At 38.8% G+C, this 21,955-nt stretch overlaps 1 protein-coding gene across 1 annotated transcript in view; it reads right to left on the minus strand.

Annotated features, from left to right (window-relative positions):
• The window catches only part of LOC128662655 (guanine nucleotide-binding protein G(i) subunit alpha-1), a 487,459-nt gene that overhangs the window by 37,209 nt on the left and 428,295 nt on the right, over window positions 1-21,955 (minus strand). The window contains exons 5-6 of the mRNA XM_053716522.1: window positions 15,772-15,900; window positions 11,842-11,971 (exon numbers count right to left, since the gene is read on the minus strand). Coding sequence (XP_053572497.1) covers window positions 11,842-11,971; window positions 15,772-15,900 — 259 coding nt within the window. The remainder of the gene's footprint in view (window positions 1-11,841; window positions 11,972-15,771; window positions 15,901-21,955) is intronic.

The raw sequence follows: 21,955 nt of genomic DNA on the forward strand, positions 1-21,955 counted from the left end.
TTTAACCACCAAGTCAGAGAGAGTTGAGTGCTGGGATTTAAGTATATCAACTGTGATATCCGAGTATAATCCCTGCAACACTGGTGCAACATGCAAAGCTGTAGAGGTCTCCTATGAAAACGAGCAAAGGGGATTGCATTCGATGCTGCAATCATTGAGACCTAAAACTTCCATGTACATTGCCACTTAAGGTAATGATAGACTGAAGGTTTAGACAAGCTAAGACCAATTTCAATCGTCTCTTGTCTGTTAGAGAAAGAGTTATGGACACTGAATCTATCTGGAAACCTAAGAGGGCGACCTTTGTCTGAGGAATCAAACTCTTTGGTAAATTGATCCTCCAACCATGTCTTTGAAGAAACAACATTAGTTGTTTTGTGTGAAATTCTGCTAAATCAAAAGATTGAGATAGTACCAAGATATCGTCTAAATAAGGAAACAGCGCAATACCCTGCTCTCTGATTACAGATAGAAAGGCACCGAGAACCTTCGAGAAAATTCTTGGTGCTGTTGCTAGGCCAAATGTAAGAGTGACAAATTGGCAATGCTTGTCTAGAAAAGAGAATCTCATAAAATGACAGTGGTCTGGATGAATCGGAATATGAAGATATGCATCCTGTAAGTCTATTGAGGACATGAAATGACTTTGCTAAACAAAAGGCAGAATAGTCCTTATAGTCATCATCTTGAAAGTTGGGACTCTTACAAAACTATTTAAAGTTTTCAGATCCAGGAATGGTCTGAAAGAATCTTCCTTCTTTGGGACAATGAACAGATTTAATAGATACCCAATCCCTGTTCCTGCTGAGGAGCTGGGACAATCACCCCTGAAAGCTCTAGGTCTGAAACACACTCCAGAAAAGCCTAAGTCTTCACAGGGTTTGTTGGAACATGAGTAAGAAAGAATCTTCCCATGGGAGGTCTTATTCTGAAACATATGCGATACCCTTGAGAAACAATATTCTGAATGTTCAATTTTAAATAAAATTAAATAAAAAAGAAGATTTGTCAATTTCTGTCTCTGATGCAGGATCCTCTGAGTCAGAGGAACCCTCATCAGTAGAGGATATTTCAGTATGCTGTCAGTCAGTACAAAATTCATTAGATCTATGACAAGTTTGGAAAGACCTTTTACATTTATTTTAAGGCACGATAGCAGTCATAGCCTTCTCTATGGCTGCAGCAATAGAAAATGTCTTATCTGCAGGAATATCAGGTACATTAGACTGAGAAGGAATATCAGTAGATGTATTTGTACTCATAGAAACATTATCAGCATGTAATAATTTGTCTTAACAAATGCCACATAATTGAGCTGAAGAAATAAGATCAGCTTGTTTACAACAAACACACTTGGCTTTGGCAGAATTGTGTTCAGGTAGCTAAGTTTCTACAGTAACATCAGAGGCAGGATCAGTTTGAGACATCTTGCAAAATGTAACAAAAAAATAAAAAAACAACATTTAAACAAAAATATCCAATTTCCTCAATATAGCAGTTTCAGCAATGGGAAAAAATGCTTATGATAAAATTATTATACAAAAAATAAAATCAAAAGTAAGCATCATACAGCTCTCTAGAATATAATGAGAGAAGCAAGCATTAGAGGGAGAGGCTTAATAAAACAAATTTTGGCGCCAAGAACGACGGACTGAAAAGACGCAACTCACATAACAGGAGCAATTTCGCTCCAAAAATGATGCAATGAAATGACAACTCATGTCACAACAGGCGCAACCTCACACCAAAAATGACACAATGAAATGACGCAACTCACGTCACCGCAGGCATAATTTTGCGCCAAAATCGACGCAATAAAATTATGCAATTTGCCTCATCACGAGCCTAATTTGCCTGTGAAAATTTAAAAAAAAAAAGATTACCTAAATTCTTCCATAAACATAATTTTCATTCTGAAACTGAGTGACTGCAAAGGGAAATATTAACAGACCTGACTCATGGCTAATATAGGCAATATACATTAAGAACTTTATAATATAAAGTGCCTTACATAGCTGAGCGTGTCTTTAAAAATTACATATAGATGACAGTGTCAGGGTTTTTTCCCTGTTGTTTGCCATGTACTGCTGTCAGCCATTTTACTCACCTCTCTTCCCGACTATGGTGCATTGTGGGGGATGCTGCTCATTTCCTACACTTCCTTTTATAGCCAGACTGGTGTGCATCATCCATGTGAGACAGGATGCAGTCTCACAATTGTGATGTCATCACTTATTATTTAAAGGGCCTCTGTTCAGTATTCTTTGCCTTTGCGTTGTCTCAGACCTGTTTGTGAGAGTTCCTGTGTATTACCTGGCTGCCTGACGTCCTTCCTGGTGCCTGATCCCTGACTTGTTCCTGACTCTGCTGTTCATGCTCCCACCCTCCTCCGTACCTTTCATGCCCGTTTCCCCAATAAGCCTTTTGTCCTCCCGCGGGGGAGGGGTTGTTGAGAGGAGGGTACTGTCAGGGTTTTTTCCTTGTTGTTTGATATGTGCTGCTGGCAGCCATTTTACTCACCTCTCTTCCTGACTATGGTGCATTGTGGGGGATGCTGCTCATTTCCTACACTTCCTTTTATGGCCAGACTGATACGCATCATCCATGTGAGACAGAAATATTATTTAAAGGGCCTCTGTTCAGTATTCTTTGCCTTTGAGTTGTCTATGACCTGTTTGCGAGAGTTCCTGTGTATTACCTGGCTGCCTGACGTCCTTCCTGGTTCCTGATCCCTGGCTTGTTCCTGACTCTGCTGTTTTCCTGGCTCCTGACACGGCTCGACTGACTACCAGCTCTGGTTTTTACTCCTGGCTTGTTATTTGACTTGTGGACTTTTTATTATTTTTTGCTATTAATAAAAGGTGTGATTATTTTTGCACTTCTCGTCTCAGTCTGATTCCTGGCACCCTGACAGACAGCCAAACCAGTGCTGAAACATATCAGCAGAGGTAATGGTAGAGGAGTATAATGTTGATCTGTAAAGGGAGGCAGCAAATTAATCCCTGCAACCGAATTTACAGAGTACCCTAGAATAGATTTCCCATAGGCGAAAAAATGGTATCATCAGGCAATCCTCCCTTCACATCCCTCAGACAAACAATGTACTTAGAGAGGAACTGGGCTTCAATATTCTTAGAAGTGCCTTTCACAGAATATCATCATGCTTCACCACCTCCTAAGGACTTTATGTATTTATAGGCATTTGAGGTTTGGGAAACTTTGCCCCCTCCTGGTAGGAATGTATATCCCATACATCACTAGCTCATGGACTCTTGCCATCTATATGAAAGAAATTGCAGCCGATTTTGATATTGCGTATACTCATATCACCATTAATTGCACAGCCCATATATATATATATATATATATATATATATATATATATATATAATATATATATATATATATATATATATATATATATATATATAAATATATATGCTATTTGTAGTCAATGCACTCTCCAATCCAAATATTTAGTACCGTGGTGCTGTGTAAAAAGTTAAATAGTCAATGGAGTGATATATATAAATATATATATATATCACTCCATTGACTATTTAACTTTTCACACAGCACCACGGTACTAAATATTTGGATTGGAGAGTGCATTGACTACAAATAGCATATATATATATATATATATATATTCCAAACAGAGAATAAAACTCTCGCTAGTCTTCAGTCAACAAAGAAAACATAATTTATGTAAGAGCTTACCTGATAAATTAATTTCTTTCATATTGGCAAGAGTCCATGAGCTAGTGACGTATGGGATATACAATCCTACAAGGAGGGGCAAAGTTTCCCAAACCTCAAAATGCCTATAAATACACCCCTCACCACACCCACAATTCAGTTTAACGAATAGCCAAGCAGTGGGGTTATAAAGAAAGGAGTAGAAAGCATCAACAAAAGAAATTTGGAAATAATTGTGCTTTATACAAAAAATCATAACCACCATAAAAAGGGTGGGCCTCATGGACTCTTGCCAATATGAAAGAAATTAATTTATCAGGTAAGTTCTTACATAAATTATGTTTTCTTTCATGTAATTGGCAAGAGTCCATGAGCTAGTGACGTATGGGATAGCAATACCCAAGATGTGGAACTCCACGCACGAGTCACTAGAGAGGGAGGGATAAAAATAAAAACAGCCATTTTCCGCTGAAAAAATTAATCCACAACCCAAATAAATAAATTTATTCTCATAAATGAAAGAAAAAAACTTAAATAAAAAGCAGAAGAATCAAACTGAAACAGCTGCCTGAAGAACTTTTCTACCAAAAACTGCTTCTGAAGAAGCAATTACATCAAAACGGTAGAATTTAGTAAATGTATGCAAAGAGGACCAAGTTGCCGCTTTGCTAATCTGATCAACTGAAGCTTCATTCTTAAAGGCCCACGAAGTGGAGACTGATCTAGTAGAATGAGCTGTAATTCTCTGAGGCGGGTCCTGACCCGACTCCAAATAAGCTTGATGAATGAAAAGTTTTAACCAAGAAGCCAAGGAAATAGCAGAAGCCTTCTGACCTTTCCTAGGACCAGAAAAAAAAAACAAATAGACTGGAAGTCTTCCTGAAATCTTTAGTAGCTTCCACATAATATTTCAAAGCATGTAAGGATCTTTCCAAAGAATTCTTAGGATTAGGACACAAGGAAGGGACAACAATTTCTCTACTAATGTTGTTGGAATTCACAACCTTAGGTAAAAATTGAAAAGAAGTCCGCAAAACTGCCTTATCCTGATGAAAAATCAGAAAAATAGACTTACAAAAAAGAGCAGATAGCTCAGAAACTCTTCTAGCAGAAGAGATAGCCAAAAGGAACAACACTTTCCAAGAAAGTAGTTTAATGTCCAAAGAATGCATAGGCTCAAATGGAGGAGCCTGTAACGCCTTCAAAACCAAATTAAGACTCCAAGGAGGAGAAATTGGTTTAATGACAGGCTTAATACGAACTAAAGCCTGTACAAAACAGTGAATATCAGGAAGTATAGCAATATTTCTGTGAAATAAAACAGAAAGAGCAGATATTTGTCCCTTCAAGGAACTTGCAGACAAACCCTTATCCAAACCATCCTGAAGAAACTGTAAAATTCTAGGAATTCTAACAGAATGCCAAGAGAACTTATGAGAAGAACACCATGAAATGTAAGTCTTCCAAACTCTATAATAAATCTTTCTAGAGACAGATTTACGAGCTTGTAACATAGTATTAATCACTGAGTCAGAGAAACCTCTATGACTTAGTACTAACTGTTCAATTTCCATTCCTTCAAATTTAAAGATTTGAGATCTTGATGGAAAAACGGACCTTGAGACAGTAGGTCCGGCCTTAACGGAAGTGGCCAAGGTTAGCAACTGGACATCCCAACAAGTTCCGCATACCAAAACCTGTGTGGCCATGCTGGAGCCACCAGCAACACAAACGATTGGATCACTCTTGGAAGAAGAACTAGAGGCGGGAAAATGTAAGCAGGATGATAACACCAAGGAAGTGTCAGCACATCCACTGCTTCCGCCTGAACATCCCTGGACCTGGACAGGTATCTGGGAAGTTTCTTGTTTAGATGAGAGGCCATGAAATCTATCTCTGGAAGACCCCACATATGAAGAATCTGAGAAAACACATCTGGATGAAGAGACCACTCCCCTGGATGTAAAGTCTGACGGCTGAGATAATCCGCCTCCCAATTGTCTACACCTGGGATATGCAGCGCAGAGATTAGACAGGAGCTGGATTCCGCCCAAGCAAGTATCCGAGATACTTCTTTCATAGCTTGGGGACTGTGAGTCCCACCCCGATGATTGACATATGCTACTGTTGTGATATTGTCTGTCTGAAAACAAATGAACGGTTCTCTCTTTATCAGAAGCCAAAACTGGTAATCTTGCCTCTTGAGATTTCCAAACCCCTTGTGCTGTCAGAGATCCCCAAACAGCTCCCCAACCTGAAAGACTTGCATCTGTTGTGATCACAGTCCAGGTTGGCCGAACAAAAGAAGCCCCTTGAACTAAACTATGGTAATCTATCCACCACGTCAGAGAGTGTCGAACATTGGAATTTAAGGATATTAATTGTGATATCTTTGTATAATCCCTGCACCATTGGTTCAGCATACAAAGCTGTAGCGGTCTCATGTGAAAACGAGCAAAGGTGATCGCGTCCGATGCTGCAGTCATGAGGCCTAAAACTTCCATGCACATAGCCACTGAAGGGAATGACTGAGACTGAAGGTGCCGGCAGGCTGCAACCAATTTTAAACGTCTCTTGTCTGTTAAAGACAAGAGTCATGGACACTGAATCTATCTGGAAGCCTAAAAAGGTGACCTTTGTTTAAGGAATCAAGAAACTTTTTGGTAAATTGATCCTCCAACCATGTTTCCGAAGAAACAATACTAGTTGATTTGTGTGAGATTCTGCAGAACGTAAAGGCTGAGCTAGTACCAAGATATTGTCCAAATAAGGAAAACACTGCAATACCCTGTTGTCTGATTACAGAGAGTAGGGCACCTAGAACCTTTGAAAAGATTCTTGGAGCTGTTGCTAGGCCAAATGGAAGAGCAACAAATTGGTAATGCTTGTCTAGAAAAGAGAATCTCAGGAACTAATAATGTTCTGGATGAATCAGAATATGAAGGTATGCATCCTGCAAGTCTATTGTGGACATATAATGTCCTCGCTGAACAAAAGGCAGAATAGTCCTTATAGTCACCATCTTGAAAGTTGGTACTCTTACATAACGATTCAAAATTTTCAGATCCAGAACTGGTCTGAATAAATTTTCCTTCTTTGGGACAATGAATAGATTTGAATAAAACCCCAAACCTTATTCCTGAAAAGGAACTGGCATGATTACCCCTGAAGACTCAAGGTCTGAAACACTTCAGGAAAGCCTGATCTTTTACTGGATTTGCTGGGATACGTGAGAGAAAAAATCTTCTCACAGGAGGTCTTACTCTGAATCCTATTCGATACCCTTGAGAGACAATGCTCTGAATCCATTGATTTTGGACAGAGTTTATCCAAATATCCTTGAAAAACCTTAATCTGCCCCCTACCAGCTGAGCTGGAATGAGGGCCGCTCCTTCATGCGGACTTAGGGGCTGACTTTAGTTTCTTAAATGGCTTGGATTTATTCCAATTTGAGGAAGGCTTCCAATTGGAAACAGATTCCTTGGGGGAAGGATTGGGTTTTTGTTCCTTATTTTGACGAAAGGAATGAAAACGGTTAGAAGCCTTAGATTTACCCTTAGGTTTTTTTATCCTGAGGCAGAAAAACTCCCTTTCCCCCAGTAACAGCTGAAATAATAGAATCCAACCTTGGAAAGAAAGAGATAGTAATCTAGATTTAGAAGTCATATCAGCATTCCAAGATTTAAGCCACAAAGCTCTTCTACCTAAAATAGCTAAATACATGAATCTAACATCAATTTTGATATAAAAAATGGCATCACAAATAAAATGATTAGCATATTGCAGTAAGCGAATAATGCTAGATATGTCAGAATCCAATTCTTGTTGCAGTAAATTCTCCAACCAGAAAGTTGATGCAGCCACATCAGCCAAAGAAATTGCAGGTCCGAGAAGATGACCTGAATTTAAATAGGCTTTCCTTAGATAAGATTCAAGCTTCCTATCTAAAGGATCCTTAAAGGAAATACTATCTTCCATAGGAATAGTGGTACGTTTAGCAAGAGTAGAAATAGCCCCATCAACTTTGGGGATTTTTTCCCAAAACTCTATAGAATTTGCTGGTAAAGGATACAATTTTTTAAACCTTGAAGAAGGAATAAAAGAAGTACCTGGCTTATTCCATTCCTTAGAAATCATATCAAATAGCCTCAGGAATAGGAAAACCATAGAGAAACCACAGGAGGTTTAAAAACAGCATTTAAACGTTTATTAGACTTAACATCAAGAGGACTGGTTACCTCAATATCCAAAGTAATTAACACTTCTTTTAATAAAGAATGCATATACTCTATTTTAAATAAATAAATAGATTTGTCAGTGTCAATATTTGAGGAAGGATCTTCTGTATCAGATAGATCCTCATCAGAGGAGGATAAATTATTATGTTGTTGGTCATTTGAAATTTCATCAACTGAATGAGAAGTTTTAAAAGACCTTTTACGTTTATTAGAAGGTGGAAATGCAGACAAAGCCTTCTGGATAGAATCAGAAACAAATTCTTTAAAATTCATAGGTATATCATGTACATTAGAAGTTGAAGGAACTGCAACTGGCAATGTACTATTACTGATGGACACACTATCTGCATGTAAACGTTTATCATGACAACTATTTACAAATGACATTCAGAGAAATAATTTCCACAATCTTACAACAAATACACTTATCTTTGGTAGAACCGATGTCAGGCAGCAAAGTTCCAGCAGATACTTCTGAGGCAGGATCAGATTGAGACATCTTGCAAAATGTAAAAGAAAAAACAACATATAAAGCAAAATTATCAATTTCCTTATATGACAGTTTCAGGAATGGGAAAAAATGCAAATAGCATAGCCCTCTGATAGAGAAAAAGACAAGAGGCAAACATCAATGGGGTATTAAAATAATGAAAAAGTTTGGTGCCAAGTATGACGCACAACGTAACAAACTTTTTTGGCGCCAATAATAACCGGAAATGACACACTCGCGTCATTAATGACGCAACCATGTGTTAGGCTTCGGCGTCAACTATGATGCCGGAAATTACAAAGTTGCGTCATAGACTTATTTTTCGCGCCAAAAAAATTCTCGCGCCAAGAATGACGCAATAAAGTCTAGCATTTGGCGCACCCGCGGGCCTAATACCGCCCACAATTTGCAAGAAAATAGTCAATTGAAAAAAAGACTAAACCCCAGGTAAGAAAAATATTTCTTAAAAATGTTTATTTTCCCCAAATTTGAAACCGACAGTCTGCAGAAGGAAATACATGAACCTGACTCATGGCAAATATAAAGTACAATACATATATTTAGAACTTTATATAAATGCATAAAGTGCCAAACCATAGCTGGGGTGTCTTAAAGGGACACTGAACCAAAAATATTTATTTTGTGATTCAGATAGAGCATGCAATTTTAAGCAACTTTCTAATTTAGTCCTATTATCAATTTTTCTTTGTTCTCTTGCTATCTTTATATGAAAAAGAAGGCATCTAAGCTTTTTTTCTTGGTTCAGACTCTGGACAGCAGTTTTTGATTGGTGGATGAATTTATCTACCAATCAGCAAGGACAACCTAGGTTGTTCACCAAAAATGGGCCGGCATCTAAACTTACATTCTTGCATTTCAAATAAAGATACCAAGAGAATAAAGAACATTTGATAATAGGAGTAAAATAGAAAGTTGCTTAAAATGTCATGCTCTATCTGAATCACACAAGAAAAAAATTGGGTTCAGTGTCCCTTTAAGTAATAAAAAACATACTTACCAAAGGACACTCATCCACATATAGCAGATAGCCAAACCAGTATTGAAACAGTTATCAGTAGAGGTAATCGTAAATTGAGAGTATATCGTCGATCTGAAAAGGGAGGTAGGAGATGAATCTCTACGACCGATAACAGAGAACCTATGAAATAGACCCCCGTTAGGGAAATCATCGTATTCAATAAGTGATACTCCCTTAACGTCCCTCTGACATTCGCTGTACTCTGAGAGGAATCGGGCTTCAACAATGCTGAGAAGCGCATATCAACGTAGAAATCTTAGCACAAACTTACTTCACCACCTCCATAGGAGGCAAAGTTTGTAAAAACTTAATTGTGGGTGTGGTGAGGGGTGTATTTATAGGCACTAGCTCATGGACTCTTGCCAATTACATGAAAGAAAACAAATTTATTGTGATGTGACGTTTCAGGGTAAACAAGCCTATTCCTCTGACAAACAATGAAAAAGTTAAACTTTTAAAGCTCTGATAGGCCCTCCTACAACAGCCTGCCAGGTGTTTCTTTTCGTGACCACGCCTCTTTCTGTGATTGGTCTCTGCTTTATTTATGTAGAAGTTTCTTTCACGATTTATTACGCCCACATTTTGCCTTATGTGCCGCTTATGTGCTTCTTATTCGAATGATGTTTCTCAGCACTATTTGTAGGTCTTTGATTTTCTACAGTTGAACATAGATGTATCCCCTATACAATCCCTACCTTTTACATTTAGCTTACACTCAGGGACTTAAAAATAAATAAAAATGGACATTTAAAAGGGACAGAAGACAAACAAGTAGCGCCACAAAACATGTGAATAAAACAATGCATAAAAAAAAAAAAAAAAGACATAAAAAAAGTTCATAAGTCCATCAAAATTTTTTTATATAAATAGCAATGGTAAATGCCGTCTCTCAATAGAGAGAGACCAAGAAATATACTTAGATTCTTCAATATACACACAGTTCCCTGTTTTCCTTATATGCAGCTCCTTGTATCTCATTGGTGTGATCCTTGTGATATGGAAAGCAAAAAAGATGATCTGTAAAGACAGAACAGAGCGCAACAAAGTGCACAGGGAGGACGATCTAAGTGCAGATTAAACAGTACAAAAGTTTATTGAAAACAGTGTAAAAAATGCACACTCACAAGTCTGCCCTCAAACATATGAGGTATGTTCAAGCATTGGTTTATAAGTAGTACACAAACGACACTCCACATCCAGTGCTTCCTCCCTTCGTCTTCCCCCTATATGCCTAATAACGATTGCTGTGGGCATATATAGACAAACCACAGCTAGTCTTCTCACTGCAAGGTGGCCAAGCCCATTTGATGCTACGGGGTAAGTGTGTGAGCAGTGTGGTGCGGTAGATCTAAGCCAGCTAGTGCAGAGAATCGCTCACGTAGCCACACACCTCCGTTTTGTAGGTTGTAGTAGTACCACATCTTAGTGATACCTATCCCGACCCCTAGCCCAAACACATTTCCCTAGTGAGGATACCTTGCAGTGAGAAGACTAGCTGCGGTTTGTCTATATATGCTCACAGCAATCGTTATCAGGCATATAGGGGGAAGACGAAGGGAGGAAGCACTCATGTGAAGTGTCGTTTGTGTACTAGTTATAAACCAATGCTTTAACATACCTCATATGTTTGAGGGCAGACTTGTGAGTGTGCATTTTTTACACCGTTTTTAATAAACTTTTGTACTGTTTAATCTGCACTTAGATCGTCCTCCCTGTGCACTTCGTTGCGCTCTGTTTGTTCTGTCTTTACAGATCATCTTTTTTGTAAAAGGGACAGAATATTGTAAATTAGTTTTTCCCTTAATGTGTTCAAATTACTTTTTTTTACCTGCTGCAGACTATAAAAATTTATGAGAATGAGCTTTTTAAGGTTTATTTGTGTTTATGAAATAGCTGATTGTGTGTTGTGAAGCCACAGCCTTCTAAAATGGGTTGAACTTGTAGGTATAATCAGATTGCATTTCTTTATCACATTGTGTACATATACCTGCTTCTTTATCTTATATCTGTCCATAGACCAAAGACCAATACTTGGAGAGAACAATGGAAAATTAAAATGTTATTACCTTATTTCAGAATAGGTGGGGATATTACAGGCTAAATCAACTATTTCAAATGCCAATATAAGGGTAAAGGAAATACTTGTAAACAATTTATTACAATCCAGTGGATCTTTGGGAACAAATTAAAGGGGAGCAAGTTGGAGTAAACCGTCTCTTTGAGTGTTCAGTATTTTTGTGAAGCTTTTACTGGACAGCCTGATAAGGTGCAATTTATACTTTTAAATACTGTTCACAGTAAAGCATTTTAATAGACATTGAGCTTCTGATCCAGCCCGCTTTTATATTTCTTCCATTTACATTTTTTTCACTTACCATTTCTTCGTCTTCAGCTAAAACTAGATCATAATCGCTTAATGCCACGCAAAAGATAATCGCAGTAACCCCCTCAAAGCAATGAATCCACTTTTTTCTCTCTGATCTCTGCCCTCCAACATCAAACATCCTAACAGTAAAAAAAAACAACAACAAAAAAAACACATAATCAGACTGAAATATTTAATATAACTATAAATACAACATCAAATAATAAAAACTGAAAATAAAAAAAAGTAAAATCAAACATAATATAAATTTGCACACAAACTGTGTAAAGGAATAGTTTTCTTACAAAGAATATAAAAATTGAACTTTTCTGCTCTTTTTTTTCCTTCTGGAATTCAGAACCAGTTGCTAAATAGATATTTAATCCCACAGGATAAACAATACAAAAGCATCATGGGATTCTTGTAAAGAAAAAATGTACTAGCTTATAAAATTGAATTCTTGAACAAAATATTGTAATCTGAAGCTGGGCTGTAACCTACGGAAATGAAAGTGGACAACTTTCCAATTTACTTCTGTTTTCAAATTTACTTAGTTCTCTTGGTATCTTTTGTTGAATACTTAGCTCAGGGCTCAACAAACCCAGAATTTTACCTCTGGCTCCTAACTTTTTGGGTTACTCTACATATATCTATATACAAATCCCACTGTCTGTCTCCTAAATACTCTAACTGGCTCCTAAATTTTAAACAATATGGCAGCAGTTTTGCAAAAAAATGCTTTTAATAATCTTGCTCAAAAGTGTAGGACACTGCTAAAAGCATTCTTACAAAACTGCTGCCATATAGTTGTTTAGACACATACAACCTATCAACCTTAATATGCACTTCAACAAAGGATGCAAAGAGGACAAGCTAAATTTGAAGTAAATTGGGAAATATTTTTAAAAAACTGTACGCTCCAAGTGAAATATGAAAGAAAGAAAATTGGGGTTTTGTGTTCCTTTGAAACAGTATATCTCAAACATATACTACAGACAAAATCCAGTGGGATTCAGTAACCAACAAAAGTATATTTTATTTTTCATAATGAAAATTTAAGGGCAAATAGTAATAGTGTTAATTATCTAATGAATTGCATCATTTTACTCTTTTCTATGTGTTGCCCCATCTGTCCATTCCTGTCCTGCCCAGGAGCGGGAATATGCAAGTATTTGTTTAATAACAAAATGCACCATTTCTCCTACCAGCTTTTCAGGGATTAATGCAATTAAAAATACTGTGCGCATTTAGATAATTGAAGTGAATTTGAGACGATGTATAAAATTATGTTCTCTATCTGAATTATGAAAGTTTAATTTTGACTTTAGTGTTTCTTTAAAGAAAAATGAGAAAATACAGGATTTTAGATCAGCATTTCTTAATTTTACATATTTTACATTATGGCTAAATGTGTTCATATTCCTATATCACACTACCTGGCTTGCATGATACTTGCACACACTGACTATAAAAAAACACATTAGGAAAGTAGCTTATTTGGTATACACCATCCGGGTGGGCAAATACACTATATGGCCAAAAGTATTAGGACACCCCTGCTATTTATTGAGTTCAGGTGTTTCAGCCACACCAATTACTAACAGGTGCATAAAACCCAGGACATAGCCAAGAAGTCTCCATAGATAAACATTGGCAGTCCAATGGCTTGTACTGAAGAGCTCAGTGGGTTTAAACATGACACTGTCACAGGATACCACAAGTCAACTTGTGCCCTACTAGATCACCCCAGGTCAATTGTAAGTGATATTATTGTGAACTGGAAAATTATAGGATAAAAAGAGATCAGCAACAAAGTGGTAAACCGAGCAAACTCACAGATCACACTCACTACAGAGTTCCAAACTGCCTCTGGAAGTAACATCAGCACAACAACAGTGTATCAGGAGCTTCATGAAATGGGTTTCCATGGCCGAACAGCTGTACACAAGCCTCACATCAATGCTAAGCGCCGTCTGGCGTGCTGAAAAGAATGCCACCACAGGACTCTGGAGCAGTGGAATCGTGTTTTCTGGAGTGGTAAATCACACTTCACTATCTGGAAGTGTGATGGAAGAAACTGGGTGTGGCAGATGCCAGAAGAACACTACCTACAGGGATGCATAGTGCCTGCTGTAACATTTGGTGGAAGAGGGATAATGATCCAGGGCTGTTTTCAAGGTTTGGGCAAGGCCCATTAGTTCTAGTGAGAGGTCATCTTAATGCTACAGGATACAAAGGCATTTTAGCCAATTGGGTGATTCAAACGTTGTGTTAACAGTTTGGGGAAGGCCCTTTTAAAGTTTCAACATGACTGTGCCCCTATACACAAAGTGATGTCCATGAAGACATGGTTTGATGATTTTGGTGTGGGAGAACTTGAGTAGCCTGCGCAGAGCCCTGACCTCAACCCCATTGAACACCTTTGGGATGAATTGGAACACCCATTGCAAGTCAGATCTTATCATCCATCATCAGTGCCTGACCTCACAAATGCTCTATTGACTAAATGGAGACAAATTCCTGCAGAAACACTTCAAAATCTTGTTAAAAGCCTTCCCTCCAGAGTTGGGACTGGTATAGATGCAAAAAAGGTGTGTGGGTGGTACTCTATATTAATTCCAATGGTTTTAGGATGGAATGTTGAACAAGCTCATAGAAGTGTGATGGCCAGGTGACCACATCATTTTGGTAATATGCCGTACAACATATAGTCCTTAATATATTTAAAGGACTATGCTGACATATACACATCCAAATGGCATTCTCAGTGCACTGTTCTTAGCATTTCTTTGCCGTTTCCAAAAGCCCTTGTTGTAGTGTAGGGAGCAAAACAACTTAATACCTTGTTGTATGCCACCTCCACAGGCCCCTGAACCAATAAGGAAGGCTTTAATGCAATGAATAGATAAGAATGTTATGTGGAGAGACTAACTCATGGTTAGATTTCCATCAGCTACCTATGTAAACAGGCAATTAACTAGCAAACACAAATTAAAGGCACGTAAATGTATTTATACACATATCGCTAACATTTCAGTAACAAAGACAACACAAATAGCTTCACGCTGTAATTAAAGGTAGCCCCCGATAATCTGTTTTATTTGTATATGACACTTGAGTTTGGGATATTTTCAGTAAAAACTCCAAAGTCACCAGAAAGTACACCCCCTCACCCCGATAAAGATTTTTTTTTTTCCTTCAATGAATTGTCATTACCTGGTTGTAAAGACGCCAGAGGTTGTACCACCCGCTCCATTTGCAAAACTCTTCCGTGAAAGAACACTTGTCTGTGTCTGATTGGACCCAGGTCCCATTGTGCCCCATCATTTTATAGTTTCATGTGTGTATCCAGCAAGCACAGCAGACCCTGATTACTCTAGCAACAGGGTGAATCATATAAAATTGGTAGAAAGGTTACCTAAAGGGAATTTTTTCTTTTATAATTCATATCCCTTTTTAATTTATTTATATTAAGTAAATCGTTTTGTTCTCTTTTTATCTTTTGCCGAAAAGTATACTTAGGTTGGCTCAGAAACTGCCGACTGGTGGCTGCACATATTTGCCTCTTGTCATTGGCTTTCAGCTAGCTCCCAGTAGTGCATTACTGCACCTTCAACAAAGGATACCAACAGAATGAAGCAAATTAGATAATAGAAGTAAATTGGAACTTTTTTTTTTTAAAACAGTGTGCTCTATCTGAATCATGAAAAAATGGGTTTCATGTCCCTTTAAATGCGATTATAAACAGCAAAGCAATATTTTATAATACTGTTAAGAAATATGTCAACAAAACTTTATTAAAACTAAATCTTTTCTTACACAGACAGCAAGGCAGGCATGCATGTGTCAGACTTGCCAGCTACTTAAATATTAATAAGAAAATAAGAGGAATCACAATTTCAATGATTCATTAAAAAATAAATATCTATATCTATCTTACTTGAAATGAAGGTCCTTAAAAGTAAAATGGGTTTCCACTATGCCCGTGGTTTTCACTCTTGTCCTGAGAACATCCTGTTGAGTGGGTATGTAACTGTTCTGCGCTATTCTGTCCAAATCATTCAGATAACTGCAAAGAGAAAAAATAACAAAAATTAATGTTTTTTTGTATCATAATTTGCAAGGTTTTGCTGATGAAGAGCAGTCCAGAGATACACCCATTTTTTTTTTCCCTTTTTTTTATTTATTTCAGATCCCCAAGTTGGAAAAGGTTAGGCGATTACCTTTCCAACGGTGGGTCTTGGGGGTCTGTAGCTGCTTAGATGCCTGAGATACAGGCTTCTAAGCAGCATGCCCCCTGCTCCTATATTTAACATTGTTTTTATTGCGCGTGACGTCACCACGTAAAACGGAAGCCCCGGCGATGCCTTTCATTATGCAGCACCGATCGCCGGGGTAGGAGCGGGTGGGAGCCCCCAAATCTCCCTCAAGTTGGGGGAGTGCTAGTGACGGCTCTGAGCCGTCATTAGCACCAGAGTGGAAAACTCTGTGACGGCTCAGAGCAGTCATTAGCAATCAAGGGGTTAAAGAGCCAGTGACACAAAATTGATACATCAAAATGCAGAAAAAAACAAAACTATCAACCTAAATTGTTAACTGATGTAAACTGGGCCAATGAAACTAGTAATTCAGCTAAGGGGGATAGATTGTTAAATGTTCTCAGGGATAACTTCTTGTCACAATTAATAGAGGAGCCAACTAGGAGTAACGCTATATTGGATTTAGTGCTATCAAACAATACAGATATAATATCAAACATAGAAGTCAAAGAACATTTGGGGAACAGTGATCATAACATGGTCACATTTAAAATCTCTTTCCATATGCAGTGTCTTAAAGATTTAACTACGACTTTTAATTTTAAGAAAGCAAAATTCAACGATTTAAGGAAATCATTAAACAATATAAATTGGGACAATGTTTTCTCTAATAAAAATACAGAGGATAAATGGATAATATTTAAAACTTTGTTAAATAAATATACATATCAACAAATACCATATGGTTATAAAAATAAAAAATCAAAGCCAATGTGGCTAAATAAAAATGTGCTAAGAGAAATTAGGAAAAAACGTAGGGCATTTAAATTATTCAAAGAAAATAGTACAGACTTAACATTCCATATTTAAAAGGAATGTAACAAAGCATGCGAAGAAGCAATCAAATTATCAATTATCAATTAATTGCAAAGGATTCTAAGTCTAGCCCTAAAAGTTTCTTTAAGTACATAAATAGCAAAACATCTAAGGAAGACAATATAGGTACTGTACATTAAAATGTGTGGAGGGTAGCATGATACATAATGACAGGGAGAAGGCTGAGGTACTAAACCAGTTTTTTTCTTCAGTATACACAAGAGAGGAACCATTTGATTATACTTTGGAAGAAAATAGAACATGCCAGTCCATACAATTATATCAGGAAAAAAATGGATAATATTAAGGTAAATAAAACTCAAGGCCCAGATGGAATACACCCAAGGGTGTTAAGGGAACTTAGAACTGTTATAGACAAACCACTACTCGTAATTTTTCAAGACTCATTATCCTCAGGCATGGTACCCTAGGATTGATGTTAAACTGATGTGGTGCCACTCTTCAAAAAGGGAAGAAGGGATGATCCAGGAAGCTATAGACCAGTTAGTCTGACATTAATAGTGGGGAAGAAATTTGAAGGGATTATAAAGGATTATATTGATGAGCATATTCGTGTAAACAAGATTATGAGTTCTAATCAGCATGGTTTTAGGAGAAATAGATCATGTCAAACTAATCTAATTAGATTCTACGAGGAAGTAAAAATATAGATAAAGGGGAATCAGTTGATGTGATATACTTAGATTTTGCAAAGGCATTTGATACAGTGCCACATCAGAGATTAATGCACAAAATGAAGGGTCTGGGAATAGCTGAAAATGTTAGCTCATGTATAAATAACTGGATAAAAGATAACGAGCAACGAGTAGTAGTAAATGGATCATACTCAGATTGGCAAAGGTAATCAGTGGAGTCCCCCAGGGATCAGTACTGGGCACTGTTCTTTTTAATATTTTTATAAATGACTTGGAGCACGGATTAAATAGCGACATCTCTATTTTTGCAGATGATACTAAGTTAAGTAAGGTCATTAGGTCAGAGCAGGATGAACTTTCATTACAAAGGGATCTGTAAAAATTAGAAGTATGGGCAAGTAAATAGAAAATGAGATTTAATACGGGAAAATGCAAGGTTCTACATTTTAGAAGTAAAAATAAGTAGGCAATGTATTTTTTAAATGGGACAAGACCTAGCCAAACAGAGGAGAAAAGGGATTTGGGAGTGGTAATAGATAACAAGCTAAAGATGGGTGCGCAATGCAGGGCATCGGCTTCAAAGGCTAATAAGATACTAGCATGTCTTAAAAGAGGCATTGATTCAAGGGAGGAAAGCATAATTCTGTCACTATATAAAGCCCTGGTAAGACCTAACCTTGAGTATGGAGTGCAGTTCTGGGGACCGATCGCAAAAAAGATATTGCAGAACTAGAAAAAGTTCAGAGAAGGGCCACAAAGCTAATAAGGGGATTGGAGAATTTAACCTATGAGTAAAGGCTAGCCAAACTGGGTCTGTTTTATTTAGAAAAAAGGCGCTTGAGAGGTGACATGATTACTTTATATAAATATATTCAGGGCCCATATACAGATGGCAGAAGCTCTGTTAATTCCAAGAAAATTGTTTCTGACAAGAGGTCACAATTTAAGGTAGGAGGAAAGGAGATTTAATCTCCAACAACGGAAACTTAAATTAAAATTGTGTAACTCATTACCAAATAGGTAGTGAATGCCAATACCCTAGATATATTTAAAAATAGTTTGGATACATTTCTGTATATAAACAAAATTCATGGATATGATTGCTAGTATTAAACGGATCACCTTTTAGTGGAGTTATTTAAGCTTAACTGGAGCTTTTTGTGTAAATATTTTAGATTTGTATAGGTTGAACTCAATAGACTTAAGTCTTTTTTCAACCTTATCTACTATGTAACTATGTTATTTAGGAGCCACAATGGTATCTGTACACAATACTGTACAAGTAAAATATTGACAGAAACATTGACTCAACTGCAAGTGCAAAATTGCCAGTTTAACATAGTTGGAAACATAAATTATGCTTACCTGATAATTTCATTTCCATCGAGGGGAGGAGAGTCCACAAATTCATTAATTACTGTTGGGAATAAAGAACCTGGCCACCAGGAGGCAGACACCCCAACCAACGGCCTAAATACCTCCCCCACTTCCCTCATCCCCCAGTCATTCTGCCAAGGGAACAAGGAACAGTAGGAGAAATATCAGGGTATAAATGGTGCCAGAAGACAAAAAATTTTTAGGTCCGCCCATCGGAGATACGGGCGGGGACCGTGTACTCTCCTCCCCTCGATGGAAATGAAATTATCAGGTAAGCATAATTTATGTTTTCCATCTAAAGGGGAAGAGAGTCCACGGCTTCATTCATTACTGTTGGGAACATATACCCAAGCTCTAGAGGACACTGAATGAAACCGGGAAGGTAAAAGGCGGACCCTAATCTGAGGGCACCACAGCCTGCAAAACCTCTCTCCCCAAAACAGCTTCCGCAGAAGGAAAAAACGTAGAATTTGCAAAACTCTGAGGAGGCTTATGTCCCGCTGTCTCATAGGCCAAGCGAATCAAGCCCCTCAACCAAAAGGACAAAGAAGTAGAAGAAGCCCTCTGCCCCTTTGCGCTTCCCTGAATACACCACAAAAAGAGATGCAGACTGTCTGAAATCCTTCATAGCCTGAAGATAGAACTTTAATGCACGAAGAACATCCAGGTTATGAAGTAACCTCTCCTTAGGAAATAGTGGTTCCTTCTTTGTGTCCTAACCCTTCTTCTGACACCACCTTGGGAAGAAACCCCAAACCAGTGCGAAATACAGCCTTATCCGCATGAAAAAACAGATAAGGAGGCTCACAGTGCAAGGCAGCCAGTTCAGATACTCTGCGTGCCGATGCAATAGCCAACAGGAAGAGAACCTTCCATGACAGAATCTTAATGTCAACTGAATGCATAGGCTCAAACTGAACCTTCTGCAATACCCTAAGGACCAAGTTTAAGCTCAATGGAGGAGCAGACTGTCTAAAGACAGGCCTCATTCTAGACAGAGCTTGAACAAAATATTGAATATCAGGGAGCTCAGCGCGTCTCTTATGCAAGAAGATGGATAATGCAGAAATCTGTCCCTTTAAGGAACTGGCGGCAAGACCCTTCTCCAAACCGTCTTGGAGAAAGGACAGAATCCTGGATACATTCACCTTGTGCCAAGGATATCCATGCTTCTCACACCAGGACAAGTCCTCCACACCTTATGGTAGATGCGACGAGTGACTGGCTTCCTTGTCTGAAGCAATCACACTTTAAGAAAAGCCTCTCTTGGCCAAGACTAGGCATTCAATCTCCACGCAGTCAGCCTCAGAAAATCTAGATTCTGATGTTGAAAAGGGCCCTGTTCCAGCAGATCCCTGCGACAGGGTAACCTCCACGGCGGAGAGGATGATATCCCCACCAGATCTACAAACGACATCCTACGCAGCCACGATGGAGCAATCAGAATGGCCGAAGCTTGCTCCTGTTTGATGCGTGCCACTACACAAGGTAGAAGTGGTAACGGTGGAAAAAAGTAAGCTAGGCTGAACGCCCAAGGTACCTCTAAGGCATCTATCAGCACTGCCGGGGGATCCCTGGATCTCGACCCGTATCGGGGTAGCTTGCAATTGAGTCTGGACGCCATTAACGGAAGGATTGCCTGCTGAGAAAGTCTGCTTCCCAGTTGTCCACACCAGGAATGTGAATCGCTGAGAGCAAGCAGCTGTGGGACTCTGCCCACTCCAAGATCCGAGACACCTCCCTCATTGCTAGGGAGCTCCTCGTACCCTGATGGTTGATGTAAGCCACCAAGGTAATGTCGTCGGTCTGGAATCTTATGAAGCTGAACAACCCCAGGAGGAGGACATACCTTCAGAGCATTGTAGATTGCTCGAAGTTCCAGAATATTTATCGGAAAGAGAGACTCCTCCCGGGACCATTTTCCTTGTGCCATCCTGGCACCCCAAACAGCTCCCCATCCTGCCAGACTGGCGTCCGTGGTCACAATCTCACAGGACGGTCTCAAGAAGAATGTTCCCATGGACAGTTGCTCCGGACGGATTCACCAAGAAAGGGAGTTCAGAGTCGGAGCATACATGGATATCTGCTGTGATAAATCTGAACGATCGCCGTTCCACAGTCTCAACATGCACAATTGAAGAGGTCTGAGATGGAACCTGGCGAATGGGATGACGTCTATGCTTGAAACCATGAGTCCGATCACCTCCATACACTGAGTCACCGAGGGGCTTGAGGAGGACTGAAGGGGAAGACAGGTGGATATAGAGAGTCTATTATCGTGCCCAGCAAATCCGCCCTGTTGCTGGGAACCAGAAAACTCTTCCCTGAGTTGATTTTCCAAAATTGAGATTGGAGCAAAAGAAGAATAGCCCTCGAATGATCCTCTCCGAGACTGAGCGACGGCGCCTGGACTAGGATGTCGTCCAGATAAGGCGCCACAGCAATGCCTCTGGATCTGGCCACTGCAAGAAGCGCCCCCAGAACCTTTGTGAAGACTCTCAGGGCCACAAACTGGTCCAGAAACGCAAATCTTAGGAACTTGAAGTCATCCCTGTGAATTGGCACATGAAGGTAAGCGTCCTTCAAGTCTATAGTTGTCATGAACTGTCCCTCTTGAACTAGGGGCAGAAAAGACCTGATCGTTTCCATTTTGAACGATGGAACACTCAGAAACTTGTTTAAACACTTTGGGTCCAGAATCGGGCAGAACGTGCCCTCCTTCTTTAGAACCAAAAAAAGATTGGAATAGTACCCTAGACCCCGTTCTGCTTGGGGTACTGGTACGATAACACAGAGAGAGGCGAGATCTCTCACACACTATAGGAAGGCCTCTCTCTTTTCCGGTCTTAAAGACAAGTTTGACAGGAGGAATCTGCCTCTGGGCGGATGTGATCTGAACCCTATCCTGTCCCCAAGGGTCCTGAACGTCCTGCAACCAGGCTTCTGAGAAGAGAGA

Source organism: Bombina bombina, chromosome 6 (assembly GCF_027579735.1).
Source record: "Bombina bombina isolate aBomBom1 chromosome 6, aBomBom1.pri, whole genome shotgun sequence".
Classification (NCBI taxonomy): Eukaryota; Metazoa; Chordata; class Amphibia; order Anura; family Bombinatoridae; genus Bombina; species Bombina bombina.